The sequence below is a fragment of the Manis pentadactyla genome, chromosome 5 (assembly GCF_030020395.1).
Source record: "Manis pentadactyla isolate mManPen7 chromosome 5, mManPen7.hap1, whole genome shotgun sequence".
Taxonomy (NCBI): Eukaryota; Metazoa; Chordata; class Mammalia; order Pholidota; family Manidae; genus Manis; species Manis pentadactyla.
In genome coordinates, this window is record NC_080023.1 from 168,956,205 (window position 1) to 168,975,701 (window position 19,497).

The following is a 19,497-nucleotide window of genomic DNA, read 5'->3' on the forward strand; positions in this document are numbered from 1 at the left end:
TGGGAACCTCCAAGTAATAAAATGACTCATGTTAGGATATGATGACTCAGTGGGAAAGAGGGAATTCCACCACCCACGCCTCCGTTCTAAAAAATCAATTTGCCCTCTCGACAGGTGATGGGAGCCTCCGCCGTCAGACTGTTCCAAGAAAACCGTCCAACAAAACAAAACACAAAATTCTCTTCAAACAATTTAAGTTTCAAAGCTGAGTAATCCAACACAGGCAAGTTTCCAACCTACACCCCCGCGGGACACAGAGAGCCAGGGAGCTACTTGGCTGGGGCCAGGGGCCTGAATTAAGAAAGATTTACCAGCTGAAAAATTCCAAAACCCTGTGTCATGTGGAGGGAACCTTCCAAAACATTGGATCCCACCCAGGCGCGGCGAGTCGCTCGAAGCCATGGCAACCCCGTTTCCGCTGCCACATCACTTTTATTTTTGTGTCCCTAGATTTTTTCCTGTTTTGCAATGTTTTGCTGGGACCCCCAACTCCGCCTGAGGCCCCGGTGGCCGGGGGCCAGGGTTACCAGCTGAAGTTAGGAACAGCCTGGCCTGACCAGTGTGAACTTTGTCTGGAAGGTTACGCATTTTTAAAATTTCAGAGAATATATAAAGGCTTTTCAGCAATTACTGAGAATGGTAAATAGGAAAGATCCTCCTGTTCTGTTTGGTTTCTCTTTGTCCCCTTGGACATGACTACAGAGATTACTCGGGGTTGATGATAAATGCAGCTTGGGATTCCAGCTGTTACCAGCTGTGGGCTGACTGGGGGCCATGACTTGACCTCAACGAGCCTCAGTTGCCTCATCTGTAAACTGGGAATAATGCTACCTGCCTCTTGGGGTCAAATATGACAATTACAGAAGACACATCCATTCAACAATATGTATAAGCACCTACTATGTGCCAGGGACTGCTCTAGGTGCTGTGGATCTAGCAGCAGATGCTAAGTCCCCTCCCACAAGGAACTAAGAGTCTAGAGGGGGAGACCAGATAACACATGAGTCCACGGAGAGATAAGGTGATTTTTGTAGCGCCAGGTGCGACCGAGAAAACACAGCAGGACAATGACACAGAAGGCGACGGGGCTGCGGGGGAGGCTGAACGACTTCAAAGCAGATGGTGAGGGAGCAGCTCGCCGAGAAAGTCACCTCTGGGCTGAGACTTGAAGGAACAGAGGACACAGCCTTATAAAGGTAGTAGAAGAACATTCCAGGAGGAAACAGCAAAAGCAAAAGTCCTGAGACAGAAACAAGCTTAGGATGTTTGAGGACAGAACGAAGACCGAGGTAGCTACAGCTGACCAAGCAAGGGGCTGAGTCGAAAAAGCTGAAATCAGAGAGATGGGCGAGGGCCAGGTCATACAGGCTCCTGGAAGTCATGAAAAGAATTTAAAATAGTAATAAAAATAATATAATAATCGTTTTTATTACTGCTGCTATAAATAAGATGCCATTTTCCAAAACACCAAGCTTTCTAACTTAAGAAACACCAGGCTGCCCGTCTCCTACTGCTTTTCCACCGTTCTCCAATCTGTCATCCTGCTGGAGTGGAAACTGCCGATTCCATTTCAGTCCACAGCTATAAAAAGAACGTTGGAGCTGGTGGTGCTGATGACCCAACGTGGGGGCTAAGATTAGCCCAGGAGGCTGTCACCTTTCCTTAATGTGAGAACCAGCTGGGGTTCCCCTTCCTTGGAAAACTTCGGCCGTTCCACTCCACCCCACCCCTCGGTGCTCTTGCCAGCCAAGCTGTCCGTGGAGATGGGAACGGGGATGAGTTTTGGAAAAAAGAAGTTGAGCAACAGGGATTCCCCCTGCAGAAGGGAGTCCTGGGCTGGGAGGCGAGTTCTGGGGTCAAAAGAGCAGGATCAGCTCCTTGTCTGTCAGAGACGCTGGGAGCCAGACCCCCCACCAGGGCAGCCCACCACTCCTCCGGATCTCGAGTGATTCAGATACCCCTGCCTGTCTCTTGGCAGCACCCCAGGAGTCACATTCACCCAGGGTTCATTCCTTAAGGCAGACGGGAAAATATTCTAAATGGATCCTCTCGACACCAACGAGCTGCTACAGAAATCAAGGGTCTGTCTCACTGCAGCACGTTCAAGTCAAGAGCTCAGAGCAGTTTAAGGGTCTTTGGGCAGATTAACCTGGTTCTAAGTTTTTTCAGAGTAGAACAGCTAATGGTCAGGCTGCAGACGCTGGAGCCCACGTTTGAACTCAGCACTGCCATTTACCCAGCTGTGAGACCTTCACTACATTACGTAAACTCTCTGAGCTGAGTTTCTCATCAGTAAAACTGAGAGAACAGTAACTATCTTATAGGCCTGTCATGAGGAAATCAGATTAGTCTGAATACACATAAAAGTGCTTAGAACAAGGCCTGGTATGTAGCTTACTATTATTACTTATTATTCTTTTTCAATGTCTCTTGGTTCCATGAGATAAAAATCTTACTCATTTTTGTTCTTCCACAGCCTAAATCTAATGATAATAATAAAAGCCAACACTGAATGAGCATCTATAATGTGCTAAGCTCTGTGCAAAGAGCTGAATCTATACCATCTCATTTAATCTTCTCATCTCTCAAGAGAAGCGAATCACCTATCTTTTCCAAAAGAGGAAATGTTGACTCAGAGAGGTAAAATGACTTACCCAGAATGTCAAAGTAACAAAATGCAGATCATGGATTTGAACCCAGACTGTCTGACGTCAGCCTGTGCTTGTAACTACCACAGCACAGGGCCTCTCAAAGCGTGCTCAGCCCAGGCCGGTTCCTGGAGCAGCGTGTCAAGTCAGTGAGGGCTGTGGCCTGAGCAATCACAATGCGGGAGCAGCAGTAAAAATAACATCAGACATTCAGTGAGCCAGCCCTGTGCACTAAGCACACACCATTCATTTACTCTTTTAACTCTAGGAAGGAAGGACTGCTCCTCTCTCATTTTACAGAAGGGAACCGAAGCCTATGGAGGTCGAGCAGGACAATGCTGGGTATTATCTGTGGGTGAGTCCCCTGCCTTCCCCAAGCGTAGCTGTCTGCCTCCCACGGGTGCCGGGTTAGGTGAGACAGTATGTGCACAGCAGCAGGCAAAGGGCCCGCCCACAGATGGTGGGCAATCAGAGGGAGCTGTTATTATTACTCTTATTAATATGCAACTTTTTAAAGTTGAAACAGATTCTGAGGTTTCCTCTCTTCAAAAGGTAAACTGTGAAATTTCTTTTGAAACCCGGAGAAGGCAAGCTACAGGGCAAATGGCATTCACTCCTTCATTTGTTTATTTGTTCATTCAACAAACACTTAATTGATGCTCTTGAGTTGGCATCACAGGTATGTGAGCTCCCCGGACAACCACTCTACCGGGAACGTGGTAGAACCTGGCCTCCAGGCCATGCCCACATGTTGGTTGGCTCTCCCTGGAAAATGCCAACCCGGACTTGGATAACAGGACGTCTGTATATTATTAGCATTTCTCCTCTGCTAATAAGGCACTTTGAAACCATACACTTCTTGTGAAAGTCAGCAGAAGGGCAGCAGGATGGTTTCCTGGTCAGGAGACACGTCAAAGCTGCAGAGGCTAAGGTTTACTTGGTCGTTTACACTCATGCCCCTGTCCTGCTCAGGAAGTCACGATGCGGCCCTTACCCACGGGCAGACCATGCCAAGGCTGTGGATCTACCTTGTGCTGGGAGATCTCTGTTCTGGCATCTGCCTGCTCATCAAAACATTTCTGGGTTTTACTCCAGCCACATGACTCTCTGACTCACAAGAGCCTAACAAATTCTTACCGTAGAGAAAATGTTCCACCACCTGAAAAACAAGCCTCCCCAAGATGCTTAACAACATGCACGCCCCTGTGAATCCAGTGTACCACATACAGGCCTTTGCCTTAGGAAATAACAATAACAGACAGCTTTAGTTAACATATACTGAGTACTATATGCCAAGCATTTTGTAGTGCTTAATATGTATAAATTCCTAATCTCATGACCATCCTATGAGGCAGGACTGTCATCATCCCATTATACAGATGAGGAAACTGCTGCCCAGAGAGGATAAGTAACTTGCCCAAGGTCTCATAGCTAGAAAGCAGTGAAGTTGGGTTTTGAACACAAGCAGACTGGCTTAAGAGCATGACAAAGGGAATGTAGAGGCTGTTTTGTCACTGAGTTAAAGAGCACGGAGATGGGAGCAGCCCAATGCCCAATACAAGGGGAATGGTTAAACAAAGTGCTAGACAAGCATGTGATAGAACGCAATGCATCCATTTAAATATCTGTGCTCCTCACCCCTCACTGCACCACTGCTGCCTCTCAGACCTGTGGTAACAGGCCTCGTGCCTTCTAAACCACTCCCCAACTCCCATACATCCCTCTCCAGCCCCCACTGGCATGCCTTACTTAATGTCCTCATCCTGTTTTTTTTTTTTTGCGACTGCTTCATCAGACCTCCTTAAAATCAGATCAACTCTGCTTTCTTTCATGCTTTCAGTGGGAGAAAGCAGTTCTCATACCCTGGTCACAGGGCCAGCCCATCCCAGCAGAGGGCTTTGTGTGGACTGGGAAGCAGCCCCCTTCCCCATGACACTCTGTTTCTTCCTGTCAGCAGCTGTCTTAGTGATACAGACTGAGGAGGTATCTAGTTTGAATGGCAGCACCCCAAGGAGGTGCCCTTGTGCAATGCACAACCTCCACAACTAGATGGTCTGTCCATTACATTGTGTCTCATCCTAAAACAGAAAAACATCAATTCCCCTTTGAATTAATATAACTGAAGTCATGTCCATTAGAGAAAATAAGGAGGTCTAGCACCTATAGCAATGAAAGAACTTCATAACCTGATATTTTTCCTGCCTCAGATCATTCTCTTTTTACCATGTCCTCACTGGCAAAAGATATTAACAGGCAGTGCACAGAAGACAGAATACATATGGCCAATAAACAACAAAACTCATACCAAAGGAATGCAAAGTAAAAAGAAGTATGAATTCAGCAAAATTTTTCTTAGTTAACGAAAAATGGCACTTCTGGGATGGGATGAAACCATTACAGACACAGTATTTAAAGTTTCAACTTGTAGATTTCTGGAAGGTAATTTAGTAATATGTATTTAAAGCTCTCAAGTGACTACCCAAAATTCCATGCTAGAAACAAACCCTGAATAAAAAAAGATACACATAGAGATTCATGCATAAAAGATGAATTAACCCTAGAAGTATAAGATGATGAACTACAGCACTGTTTATAATAAAAATATAAGTAGCCTTATGTGTGTTGGCTTACAATATACCTGCTAGTGTTATATTAACAACATATATTAACTTGGTGGCTTTTGTGACAACCCTAAGGGGTAAGAACTCTTGTTATCATCTGTCTCTAAGGAAATGGAGGCACAGAAAGGTTAGGTAATTTGCCTAAGATCACAGAGCAAGCAGATAGCAAAGCCAGACTATCACCCCAGGATATCCAGGGCCAGAGCGTGTATGCTCACTCGCCATGCTGATCAACCTCTCTTTTTGATAGCAGTAAAAAGTTGAGAAAGTTTGCCTCTGTATGTGAAAAAATAATTTCAAAGAAAGAGTGGAGGTTGATGGGATAACCTTATCAATGGAACAACCCAGAATCAGCTTCAACACATTATGGTACATTTACACAGAGGGGACCTGTGTCAACAACAAAATCCCTGGAGATGTGGGAAACCTCTCAAGGTGAACAAAAAGGGCAGAAGATTCTACATCTACATGATGGCATCACCCCCAAGCCAGTGCTCTTTGGAGGAAAAAGATGGTGGCTTTTCCATGGGGTCAGCAGACACAATAGAGCTCAAAAAGCCCTCTAACCTGTGGTCTTCTCAGTAAACACGACTTTGGACTCGGCTGTGAAGTTCTGTCCGGTGAGAATCATCTGCTGGCCCCCACAGACCAGGCAGCTGTCGATGTCCTGTCTTTCCACCATGGGCAGCTCGTGGGCGGATCGCTGGGCTGAGGACGAGAGGAAAGAAGTCACTGTGATGGTTGGAGACGTCCGCTCAGGAGAGGCTTTCTGATTTCATGGCGACAGGACATGCTCTGCCCACCCGTCCCCTGTTGTCATCGCCAGTGTGGAACCATCAGCCCCGACAGCCAGCGGCTCTGCAAATGTAATGCTCCTGTAAACGTGCCCTAAGCTATTTGGGCTGATTTCTTTCTAAGAACGTGTTTCATTTTCATGACTGCCTGTTCTCCTTATAGAGAGGGCAGGCCATGAGAATTTGATATTCATTTTTTATAGGCAGACAGGCAAATCAACTTTTTTCATAAGAGATTCCTTTGCTAGATGAACTCTTCTGCATCTGATGTCAGCAAACCCTTGAAGGGATCCTGCATGCGAAACTGCAGGACCTGGTTCCCCAAGGGTTTAGACATATTCTCTTTGGAATTCATTCATAATACTGAACACGGTCTTCAAAACATCCATGAGCTTACCCCCCAAAACCCTCCGACCTCATTTCCCAGAACTCCCTCCCTCCCATCCCCACCCCAACCCTCCGTTCCCTCTGCCCCAGCCACACTTACAGAACATTCTCACCGCCTCTCAGACACTCTCAGCACAGCCCTATCTTGGAGCACATGCACTCTCCAGTCCTGTTCTCTGGGAAGTTCTTCCCAAGTACCTGTGAGCTCCACTCCTCATTTCTTGCAGGTTTCTACTCAGGTGTCACCTCCCCGGGGGTAAGGAATTACCACTAACCTTCCACACTCCCAGGGGCAGTTAAAACAGCAGCACCTACCTCCTGTCTTCCTTCCTCCCTCTTTTGACCTACTTTAACCCTGCTTTTTCTCCAAAGAACTCTTCATTTCCACTGATGCTGCATGTAGCTTTTACTGGTTTATCTGATTTTCATCTCGCCCACAGCTAAAAAGCAAGTAAGCTCAAGGCCAGATGCAGTGCCTAGGACTTAGCAGGAGGTGCTCACAATGGATTGAAGGACGAAAGGAAGGAAGGAGACAGATATGGAAACATCTCATTATATCTTAACACATGCACACATACATACACACACTGACATCTCTTATAATCTAGATCTATTTCTGCAATGAATGGAAGATGGAGGGAAAGGACAGGCCTATGCAGAGCATTTAACTACAATGATTCACTTGAATGCTCACAGCAACTTTCTGAGGAAGGAAGTATTACAATTACTCACATTTGACTGGGAAAAAAACTAAAGCTAAGAAAAGCCAGGTCACCCCTTGGTCAAAGGTATGTGGTTAGGCTTATGTCTGAACCCTCCAAGGGGGTTTGCCTAGCTCCCGAGGTCCAGCCCATAGCCACGGCAGCCAGCCCCCAGTTCCTGGGGAAGGCAAGCTGCAGGGAAGAATCAAGACCCTCTGCAGCTACCTTCCCTGGGCAGGATGAGAAACTGGCCCCAGTCACGGTGAGGGATCGGCCTGCTCAGGCCTCGCCTTGGCAGTGTGGGCTGCAGAGGCTGGCCCTCCCCTCGGTGAGTCAGCCTGAACTCCTGGCGTCCCTCCCGGAGCCCAAGAACTAGGCGGAGGGCCAGCTCTTTCCGTGCCAGGGGCCTGTGGACCTCCCCATCCGGGAGCCAGGGCAGCAGCCACATGAGGCCCGAGGCCCAAACCTAACCCTTCCCTCCTGGCCAGCCTGGGCCTCCAGGTGGCCGAGCATCCCCTGCATTTGTCCTGAAACCAGCTCCCTCGGGAGCAACCACGCACTCCCCAACATGTAAGGGATCTGCTGTGGGCGAGCCACATGCTCCCAGACTTTCCACCTTGGAAGTATAACCCAGCCACTCACAAAAGCCCCCTGCCCATTTCTCCCCATGCCCAGCTTAGCCCAGGCTCTCTGCTCCCAGGGACCAGCCAGCACTGTTCTCAGGGGCTGCCCGGTTTAGAGCATATATTAAAAAGGCCTCTCTGCAGAAGCTGCTAATTTCTCCCACATGTGCTGGGTTACTAATCCTTTCTTTCAATATAGGAGTTTTGTAGGACTTCCTAATAGAGCTGCCACAAATGAGGATTTATTAGCAGTGTAAACAGCAGCCCCATTGCCTAGAAAAGCAGGTCCCAGCTTCTAAGATCTGCCTTTGATGAGGCTGTGGGGCGGCAGGGGGCTTCTGCCCCGGGGATGGGCTGCGAGACAGCAGGGGCCATCCCTCCCATTCTGCAGGTGGAAAGCCTGAGTCATTGCTACTGGGCAAGACGGCCAAGGGCTCGCAGCCAGCCAGGCCGGGGGCTGGCCGGGGCCGCTCTGCTGTGAGTCACCGTGTACTGCTGTGGACACAGCTCAGCTCTCTCCCGAAGCAACCTCACTGCTTCCCCCTTCAAAGCCCCACAGTCCCAGGCAACCAGCGGCTTCTCCCTCTGCCACGTTTGCACTTCCCACCCTTTCTCCTCACCTGCAGAGAAGCTATCTTTAGTAGTGAAAATTTAAAGAGAGGGAATGAGAAGCTTTTACCAGGACTCCAGTCTTACAGCTCAAAGTGGGGGCCGGGAGCGTCGTCATCACTGGGAGCTTGTTAGAAATGCAGAACCGCGGGTCCCACGCCCGACCTAGGGAACCCCAATCTGCAGTGTGACCAGGAATCTGGGTGATTCATGCGTACACTCAAGTGTGGGAGGCTTCTGAGCATTAGAATGAGCAGGGGAGGTAAAAAAAAAAATACTGATACCCAGGCCCTAATTCCAGAGCAGAGGTTCCCAGCCTAGGCACTGTTAACATCCGACCCGCATCAGCCTCTGCTGTGGGAAACTGTCCCCGGAATTCAGGATATCGGGCAGCATCCCCGGGCTCCACCTGCTAGATGCACAGCTTTCCACCCCCACTGACAACCAAAACTGCCTCTAGATGTAGCTGATGTCCCCAGGGCAGGAGGGGTTGACAGCCATAGTCTAGAGATTCTGATGTCAACGGTCTGAGGGGAGGACTCCAGCAGGGCAGATTGTTGGGTTTTTTTAAACAGTCTTTAATGATTCCGAGGGGCCACCTGCGAACCAACACAGCGGGATTACCAGGACCCTGGGGGCCGCAGGAGCATTCCTGGTTTACAGCTGCTTGGACCCTGGGATCAGAAAGACATGGTTTCAAATCCTGCCTCTGCCACCTCCCAGCTGTGTGGTGCTGGGCAAGTCACTCCACTTCTCTGAGTCACAGATGCCTCCTCTGTAAAATCCTCATAATACCTGCCCTCGCAGGTCTGCTGTAAGCAGTACAAGAGGCACTTCACGTAAACATGTGAACATGGTCAATATATATTTGATAAAATATCTAATATCAGTAAACCAAATGTCCATCAATGGGTGGATAAACAGGATGCAGTGTATCCACACAGAAATAGTATTCAGGCATAAAAAGGAATGAAGTACTGCTACAAGCTACAGTACAGATGAGCCTTGAAAACATGGCAAGTGAAGGAAACCAGTCAAAAGAGGATAAATACTATATGATCCCATTTATATGAAGTGTTCCCAGGAGGCAAATCATAGAGACAGAAAACAGACTGGTGACTGCCAGGATCTGGGCAGTGACAGCTAATGAGTATGGGGTTTCTTTTTGGGGGTGGCACAAAGTTCTGGAATGAGATAGTGGTGGTGGCTGCACAGTGCTGGGAGTGTTCTTAATGCCGCTGACTTGTACACCTTCAGATGGCCCAAATGGTGAGTTTATGTCATGTGTCTTGCGCCACAGTAAAAAAGTACCTAATGTAAAACAAAGCACTTAACCCATGTCTAGCACACAGTAACCGCTCAAGAAATTAGTCTTTAGGATGGTTAACTTTCAAAATGCTGCTCTTCTTTGCTTAGTCATTTTCAAAATGTTTTCTCATTTATCTTTTTAAACCCTTAATTAAAGGCCTCCCCACCCCCAGCACTGAGACATTGTTAATGCCATTTAATAGAAAAACAAATACTCAGGACTTGGCTGCAGTGGGGCAGCCCCTGCCAGGGTGGAGGCTGGTTAGTGAGGGACAGCCCCTCGGTTCCAGCACAGAGTTCCCAAACAGGTGATTTTTGTTTGGAGCTTCTCAGCACTAAACCTCAGTTTCCCCATCTGAAAAATGGGGCTATTGACAGATCCGCCTCACAGGTTGTTGTGAGGATTAAAGGGGAGAATTCACAAAAAGCGTATTTGCCTCAATATTACCCAGAAAGGTGAATGAATGATACTAAAAGCTATAGCTTCTCAAGCAGTGTCCATGTGCTAGGCACCAGCTAATCCCTGCTGTCCTACACTAGACATTTCAACAAACATGTGTTGACCCCGTCCATATGTTTACACACATTACTGCTCTCGTTCTGTTGTCTTTGGTGAGCCCTGAACCATATCCCAGGTTTCTCAACCCTGATTGTCAGCGTTTTTCAAAATGGGGTTCCCAGGCCACCTGCAGCTGAATTACCTGGTTGGGGGAGGCACTTAATAGAAATGCAGATGCCCCAGGCCATGCCCTCCACCCACTACACTGGGATCTCCTAGATGGAGCTGGACATTTGCATCTTAGCAATTTTTCCAGGTCACTTGTTCCACACAGTTATTTGAGAGCCAACTTCCACACTTAAGAGGCCACCTGAGAACAAGGGGACCTCCTCTAGGGGAGGCCCCAGCATCCTCAGAGAGCCCAGAGGCAAAGCAAACAAATCCAATTAGCCTTCGAAAGAGGAACTGAGCAGAGGCAAACAGCAACCAGAATTACCCTCCCGGGGTCCACTTCCTTCTCTCTCTCTCTCTGACGCAACCTCTGATACCTATGGCTGCTAATTGGGGACACTATCCAGGACCTATGGGAGGCTCTCAGGAAGCCCGCTGGGCCTCCCAGGTCTGCACCACCCCCACCAGTACCCACTGACTCCCATTCAGTTTTCCAACCATCAGGACTCCAGGCCATCAAACCACACTCCCTGCAGTGTTCGACCCAAACCAGGCGCTGCCATTTGGAAGCCACCCTGAGGGCCTGTGTCTCGCCTGTGGGCCAAGTCTAGGCCCTCTGCTCCAGCTTAAGCTTCTAGGTGGCTTCACCACCAGATTTCCCTAGGCTTCCCTCCTGCCCCCAGATTCTGGCACGTCATAAAGTGGCCTGGGGCTCCTGTGTTTTATGAGCTCTGAATCAACAGGGTGCTGTTGGTTTAACCAGTTTGGTGTTTACTTTCACTAGAACAGAGGCTGATGGGGAGCAGGGTAGCAACAGTGAAGGGAAATCACACCAGCGCAGGGTCTGAACATCTGCCCAGGGTGCCCAGAGATTGCCTGACTCCCTGCAATCTGCCCCGCCACAGCGGGGGCAGGGCCAGGAACTACAACCTACCCAAGAACCTCAGGAGGGAGGCAGGAGAGGCTGGTCAGAGAAACTCTTTTCTGCAGAGTGGGTGGGTTCTGCTAATAATAGTACATAATTACAGCTGCCACGGACACTGCCTGATTCCAGGCACCTCATATGTACATTTTGCTTATATTATAAAACACATAAGATGAGATGATTTAGGGTCAAGAGCAAAAGTAAGGATGTTTCCACAGGACTGTCTAAAGCCCAGCTCAGTGACATCCTAGCTTTGGGACCTTGAGCGAATCACTTAGTACCTCTGTGCCTCTGTTTTCTCTTCTATAACATGGGAATAATCATAGCACCAGCGTCATAGGGCTGTTTGCAGATTAAATGAGCTTATGCATGGGAAGTGTGTGGCACCTTGTCAGGCTCAGTGAATGTTAGTTATGTTTATTTTTATTGCTGGACTCTGTGCGACACCAAGCAGGAATTATTCCCATTTTGGAAATGAGGGCATTGAGTCTCCCGGAGGAGAAGAGATACGCCTGAAAGCGCGCAGCTAAGTATGGCAGACAGGCAGAATCTGAACCCAGGCGGTGGGATTCTACCAGCTCGAGGGGCCCCTCTTTAGTGAACCGAAGGAGGACTCAGCAGGAAAGGCGCCAGCGGCCCCGGCAGGGACGGTCCTCTCTCTGGTCTCGTTCTGGCCCCAGTGCTGACCCCCCTGGCCGCCGCGCTCCACATGCTGTAAACCCTTCTTGTCTCTACATCAGGCCCCTGTCCTTGGCCGTGAGCCTGGCCCGACTAAGCCTGGCTTGGCCCAGAATGCGCTGCTGACTCAGGCCTCGCCGGGGAGAGACTGTGAGCAGGGCCAGCAGACTGGCCTCTCGCCCCCCGGCCTGGCCATTCCTGGGTCTTCCCCAGGAAGTGGGAGGGTGGGACAGCAGAATGCAAACCTCCCTGAGTGTGGGCTTCATGTCTGTGAGGGACCTGTGAGCATTCACACCACGGGAGTGGGGTGCCGTGGGCACAAATGCATGGGACCCGCAGCGCATGAGACCACCTTCCAGCTCTGGAGCCCACGGGGCCTCAGCTTTCTCACGTGGAAAATGGCGCAGTGACCCACCCCGCAGGGCCGGTGCATCTCCCCTCACGCACTCCACACGGTGCTGAGTCCACAGCTGGAGGTGTTACTTCTTTTCTGATCAGATGATTACTGTACCATTGCCGTGTACTAGCAGGCAGCCCCTTCCGAACATTCCCGCACATCTCCAAATAACAAGAGCTCCTCAAAGCCCCATGTGACTCACCAGCTCCCTAACCAATGAGAAAAGGACATGGGCTTTCTGTTCCCCAGGCTCTGCCCCTTCCACTGCCAGCTGGGCAACTGCAGAAAATCATGAAACTCCTCCGAACTTCAACCCGCTAGAATAGACGCTCCAAGATGGCAGCATTTCATGCCTCAAACACTCACCGGCACAAGTCAACACATTTTTCTGAATGAATGAATTGAGCAAATCTTCAAGAGGAGCTCTGTGAGGCCATGACTGAGGATGGCAGCAAGCTGAGCTCTGTGACCGCTGAGGGGCCCGTGGCAGACCTTCACTAAAGGGCACTTCAGCTTTCCTTGCCCCTGCAACACGAGCTCAGGAGAGGACCACAGCCACATGGTCGGGGAGCCACATCAGTCAGCAGAGAAGCCACCCCAATCCTGGGCTCCCCCAGGACCCAGCTCTCCTGCAGTCACCACCCAGCCAACCTGCTCCGCCTGCCAGATACTATCTGGGCTCCCTTGAGCAGCAGGGCGTGCCGCTGGCTGCCAGCTCACCTGAAACAATTAGTGTCTGTTAAACTCCCACGCCTGCCTGCGGCTGCCTGGGCTGTGGTCTCTTGGCAGTGACAGAGTGGCAGTCAGAGGCATGTACGGTCGTCTTGCAGAGCCACAGGAGGGCTGCTAGCAAGAGAGCGTGGCCTGCTCCACAGACAGACACTTAGGTTACCCTGTTGTGATCTCGGCTGGCACTTACTGTGTGATACACACACACATTCACTGCACCTCTACAACAGCAAAGACACAGCACTATTACCATCCCCACTCCACAGAAGGAAGCTGAGGCACAGTGCTAAGTAACTTCCCTGGGACTCAGTGACTAGTAAGAGGCAGAGGTAGGACTGGAACCCAGGCCCACACTTCTAAGCAGGACCCTCCACCGCCTCTCCCCAGGATGAAGGTTTCTCAAGTTTGCAAAACACGGTTTCTTGGTCATTGCTTAAAAGCCTCCTTGGAGAGCAGGGGTTGGCAAAGGCCTGGCCTGTCTGCCCTTTGCCCAGTACCTCAATTTCACCTAAGATCTACTACATAGGATCTCGAGGGAGACGACCTATTACTGTGTGATGCAAAGGCACCCACAGCCTTCGGAGGGTCGCTGAGCTGGTCTCAGGTTTACATGAGATGAGCCACCCTTTGGGGTTCCAGCCCAAATTAACCTGTCACTCATGATGTAGCTCAACCTTGGTGTCCTGAGGTCAAGCAGGATGTGTTCGTCACAGTGGGCTTAGCCCCGTACTGGCTGTGTGACCACAGGCAATTTGTTTAGCTTCTCTGTGCGCTGGTTTTCCCATCTGTGAAATGGGAACAGACATCAAGGTCATGGTGTTCTTACAATGATTCGGCAGCAATAGAAAAAGTACTGGACACACAGTAAGTGACAGGTAATCGTTAATTTTTCTTGACCTCACCCCTTTCCCTCTCATCTCCTTCCTTCCTTCGTTTGGTCTTCAATGTTTATTAGCAACTACTGTGTGCCAGACACTGTGCTAAATGAGTTTTAAAATATAAAACTACTTAGAACTCAAGATTCCCCATGTCACTTACCCCCAGCTGCGCCTCAGACGTCATCTCCTACCCCTCTCCCTGCCCCTATTCACTCCACACAGCTTCCTTGGCTGCCTTTCTGTTCACTGAAGACCCCAAGCTTATCCCTGCCCCAGGGCCTTTGTACTTACTGTACCCGCCGACTGGGCCATACCCCCCCATTACTCCAGTCCAGGCTGATACACCATCTCTTCTGAGAGGCTTCCCCTGATGAGCATGGCTGAGCTGGCTGCTCCCCACCCCAAGACACCAACACATGGGCCTTGTTATTTTTGTCATGACACTTAGTTGTTTGAAATGATGTCTTTGCTTGCTTGTTTATTGCTGGTTTTCCCCATGAGAATGTGACTCCATGAGGACCAGGACTTTGTTTTGTTCACTGTTTTATCCCCAGTGCCTAGAACAGCATATGATGGACTCCAAATATATTTTAACTGAAAGAATGAATGTTAAGGAGCCCACAAGAATTACGGGGGACATTCCAGCTTCTGCCAGGAGGTGCCCAAGATGAGCATCTCTGATTCACAAAGCAAAGGAACCGAGGTGCCAATCTAGCCTCACTGATTCTAAGGATTTTCATAAAGCCAAGCTGCACAGTCACTGATCCTCAAGGCAGACCTGGGAGAGTGAAGCAGAGGCAAAGGGAAGGTGGTGAAGGAGGGAACAGAGTCTTCAGTTTCCCCAGCTCTTACTTTCAGAAAAAGGCAAATGAAATGACTGAATTTCCATATGGCAAATGGACCTTGTCCCTACCTCACACCATACAAAAAATTAATCTGAGATGGAGCACATCCCTAAACCTACAAGCCAGAATCAAACAGCTTCTAGAAGAAAACATAAGAGACTATCTGTGCTACCTTCAGAGAAGCCCCCATTTCTGGAGAAACACAAAAAGCACTAATCCCAGAAGAAGAGAAAATGAATTAGTCTTCATCAAAATAAAATATTGCTGCTCATAACAGGACATAATGAAGAAAATAAATAGGCAAGCTATACATGGGGGGAAAATATTTATAATACATTTGACCAAGGACTGACATCCAGAATACACAAAGAACTACTGCCTGTTAACAATACAAATACGAGTAACCCAACAGAAAATGGGCAAAAGCCTTGCATAGTCCCTTCGCCCAGGAAGACATGTGGATGGCCAACAGGCACACACATTGGGGCTCAACTTCATTAGTCATCAGGGAAATGCAAATTATTAATTATGTGCCATGAGATACCATTTTACACCCATTGAAAGGCTACAATTAAAAAGACTGACAAAACCAAATATTAGTGAGGATGAGGAGCAAGTAGAACTATTCTACACTCTTATATGGAGTGTAAAATGATTTAGCAAATACTTAAGTTGGAATATAGGCTTTTCCTATGACCCATCCCCAGGTATTTATCCAAGAGAAATAAAAGCATTTGTCCACAAAAGGCCTTGAACAAGAATGGGCACAGCAGCCTTACCCATAATGCCCAAACCCTGCGTACCACCCGAATGTCTATCAAGGGCAAATAAACAATTGTTATATTCATTCCATTAAATACTGCTCAGCAATAAAAAGGAAAGAACTACCAAATCACGTGAAAATAGTGATGGATTTCAAAAGCATTATGCTGAGTGAAAACAGTGGACACAATAGAGCACATATATAATTCCATCACATAGGTTCCAGAACAGGGAAAACTAATTAATGGTGATAGAAATCAGAGCAGTGGTAGCCTGTGTGTGACAGGGAGGAGGCAGGGACTGCGGGGCACTCAGGAGCCATATGAGTGACAGAAATGCCCCGCATCTTGTTCTGAGTGGTGGTTACATGGGCAGAAACCTGTGGGCACCCATCTGTGCAAAGGTGAGATCTGGCCTCTGGCATGCTGACCTGTCAAGAAATGTAAGGAACCTGCATTTCTAGCACATAAGTCCACTTTCCAAAGAGTGGCCTCCAGTAGTTTGTTCAAGTTTTTTCTACAGGAATTTGAGAACATACCCTTGAACCTTAATTTGTTACATAAAAGGCACCTCCAAAGTAAGCAAGTTAGCCTTGTAAATAAGTACCAGCCCCCCGACTGTTTTTCTTACCAACTCGCCCTCCCCAAGGGGTATACACTAAGTCAATCAGTCAATAATTTATTGTACACATGCCGCGTCAATACACATTATGGACTAATTGTCAAATATTTATGGGCTATCTCCCTAAGGATCATACCACAAGTTAATTAGTCAATAAATATTTATGGAACTACCAGGCACCAGTCCAGGTAAATAGAAAAGGAAGGAAATAAAAATGATGGGAGATTCTGAGTGTGAGAGGGAGAGGGGCCAGTTGGGAGCTCCGGCTGGTATTACACGAAAGGGTTACAGAAACCAGCAGAAGAAGGTATTTCAACGAATTAGAAAGTTGGAGACCCTGGCTCTGCTACCTACCGAGTAAAAATGAGTAGATCACTTTACCGAGAGCATCTCAGTTTCCTTGTCTATCAAAATAGGTGGCTGAATCAGCCAAACACTTTTTTAAAAGAATAGAAAAAAGACCCTATGGGTTCAAATAACTCTACACAGCGTCCTGAAGACCTTGCTGTAGGCGTATGTGGCTCAGCGTCGCACATCGACATGAGGTGAGCTGGCCTGAGGAACACGGGCCCCTGTACGTGGTCCCTCCTGAGGCCCCCTCTTCCCCACCTTACTGCAAACCACAGCCCCATCCTGGAGAGTGAGTCATTTGCCAGAATGACTTATCATCTCAAAATCTCAAAATCCCCCAAATCACTGAGGAAGAGCCCAGGTTTTCTTCCCAAAACATCTTGAGATGTTCAAAACCAAGACCAGGGTGGGGCAGCCACCACGACCAGCACTCGGGGGGCGGGGGTGGGGTCTGCTGGGTAGAGGAGGGGAATTCCAATGTTCTTGAGATGATGTTTTTTGACGCTTGTTTTCCTTTGCTGTCTGCCATTGGGTCTTTCTCTTAACAAACATCAGAGCACAAACCGACCACCACATCCAGCCTCATTTCCATCGGGACTCTCAAGGCTGGAAGAAATCACACGGCTCCTGCCTCCTTTTCCAAAGACCAACCAAGACCAAATTCTGGCTTTTCTCCCAAGGACAGTCCACCCTCTCTGCTTGTTGGCCTCTAATCCCAAGAGCCAGTCTTCCTCAACCCTTTCTGCATGAAATATTCATGCTTTCCCTTTTCTCATTAGCGTCTGATGAGGACTACCTCTGATTAATCAAAGCCACGTGCAGATTTAATCTGATCCACATAGTATTTTGACTCTGTTGCTGCTTTTTAAAAATCAGATTTTTGGTTTATCTTAAAAAATCAGAAGAGTTTGGCACACTGAGTCTAGTCCCACATGCAGATACAGGCTGCAATTGGGTACAGCAACCCATTTAGATGGTGACTCTGCCCTCCTGGTCCCCAGCTGCCGCCACTCCCTACTGATGCCCACCCAAACCACTTCACTCATTTCCATGACCTCCCTGGTCTCTGTAGGCAACTTAATTTTTGACACCTAATTATGGTAAAATGTCTGACAAAAAGGAAAACAAATTCTGAAACATAATTGAACACTTTTTCTTCTTCATGCTTTTAAAAATAATTTCTAAACTCTCAAAAACTGAGCAGACAATAAACTTTCTCATGTTTAACTGCAAAAAAACACGAACAAAAAACTTGCCTAAAATGCCTAAAAGTGAGTTCAAAGCAGCTTCTTCTTAGAAGCCAGATTAGAACCGAGCCAAGTTCTGGCTCAGAGCCCTTCCACGTGATAGACCTTGGCCACCACGTGCAGGATCCTGCAAATCTTCTCCATCTTTGCTTAGGTGTCTTTATCTCCACGAGACTGTAAGTTGGTTCAGGACAGAGAAAATCTCTTGCTCATCTGTGGATCCCCAGAACAGCACCAGACACTGAGCTGATTCTCAGTGAACATGCAGGGAAGGGCTTACCCGACCCCTCATCTCCGTCCTTCCACTTCTGTAAAATGGGTATCGTGACATCAGCTGAGGCCGAGGACGGCCGTGGATATCCGATGAGCTATTGCATGCTGAGTGCTTGGCATGGCGCCGGGTGCAGTCAGCTCCCTGAGCAAGAGCAGCTGTGAGAGTATCGTTATTGTTGTTGGGAAAAAAAAAAAGTGTGAAAAAGAAAGAAGAGCACACTGTGTGCAGTGAGCTCACTCCAAATGCATCTACCCTCCTAAGACTAGGACATTTAGACACTTCAAATCTTCTAAACAAAGCTGTAGGCTACCCATTTAGCTATATTATTTTTTAATTTCCTGTGAGGCCACAAAACCCTCTACAAGTAGATAGAAGCAGAGAGAAACACTTCAATGTGCTCTGTTTCTGACGCCTTTGGCCATCTTGGGCCCACTGGTGATCCCTGTGGGGGGTCCTACATATTCAAGCTGCCCAGGTGCCTTGCGCGGGGTGGAAGGTCACATAACAGCACTTTGCAAAGATCAGCCCCACCCAAGGCCCGACTTACAGCACTCAATGGGGTTGGACGCCGTCTGCAAGGACACGATCCTGCTGCTGGACTCCGGGATGTGCACTCGGAAAACAAGCCTCACACGCGTGTTCTTTCTCCCGATGTCTGTCTCGCCTTTCCGCAGCTCAATGTCGGCATTTCTAAGCTTCAGGATTCCCGCACAGTCGATGCTACCAGGAGGGTGAGAGGCCCATTTACTACCAATCACCTTGGCGAGCAGGAATGGTCACCCACAAAACCCCCTTAGTCAGTGAGCCACAACGATTCTACCATCAGCCCGGATGGGGAAATTACAATGCACTGATAAATACTTCAGCCAGGAATTTACACCAAGATGGGGGTGAAACACAAAGCAACTAGAGAAATTCCCCAGTGGAAATTATTCCTCTAGGGAGATTTTTTCACACCAACTTTTCTACTCTCAAAAGTATCTGAAAAACTCAGATATGCGGCAATTGGCAAAAACTGATCTTAGATTATTCAATAGATGAGATAGGGTATGAATATTAAATATCTTGTGTTTGATAGATGTACTGTGGTCATGTACGAGAGCATCCTTGTTCTTAGGAAATGCATGCTGTTGCATTTAAAATTTAAAAATCATCATGAAAGCAACTAACAAACGGTTCAGGAAAAAAATGGAGGTGAGAAAGGGAGTGATTATGCAAATGTGGGAAATGTTTACAGTTGGGAAGTCTGAGTGAACAGTATACAGGAGCTCTGTGTATGATTCTTGCAGTTTGCAAGTTTGAGATTATTTTCTAATAAAAAGTTTTTTAAACTCCAATGTATGGGTGCAGTGCTTCCCAAATTTTAGCCATATGCATATTATTTTGTGAGTTTTGACCTATCTACACCATTCCTTAATAATGTTCTCAA

The 19,497-nt window shown here is 48.1% G+C and overlaps 1 protein-coding gene across 5 annotated transcripts in view; it reads right to left on the reverse strand.

Annotated features, from left to right (window-relative positions):
* NFATC2 (nuclear factor of activated T cells 2) overlaps window positions 1–19,497 on the reverse strand; it is a 147,130-nt gene that overhangs the window by 52,682 nt on the left and 74,951 nt on the right. For all 5 annotated transcript variants that reach the window (XM_057503087.1, XM_057503088.1, XM_057503085.1 and 2 more), the window contains exons 5-6: window positions 18,616–18,788; window positions 5,837–5,977 (exon numbers count right to left, since the gene is read on the reverse strand). In XM_057503087.1, coding sequence (XP_057359070.1) covers window positions 5,837–5,977; window positions 18,616–18,788 — 314 coding nt within the window. The remainder of the gene's footprint in view (window positions 1–5,836; window positions 5,978–18,615; window positions 18,789–19,497) is intronic.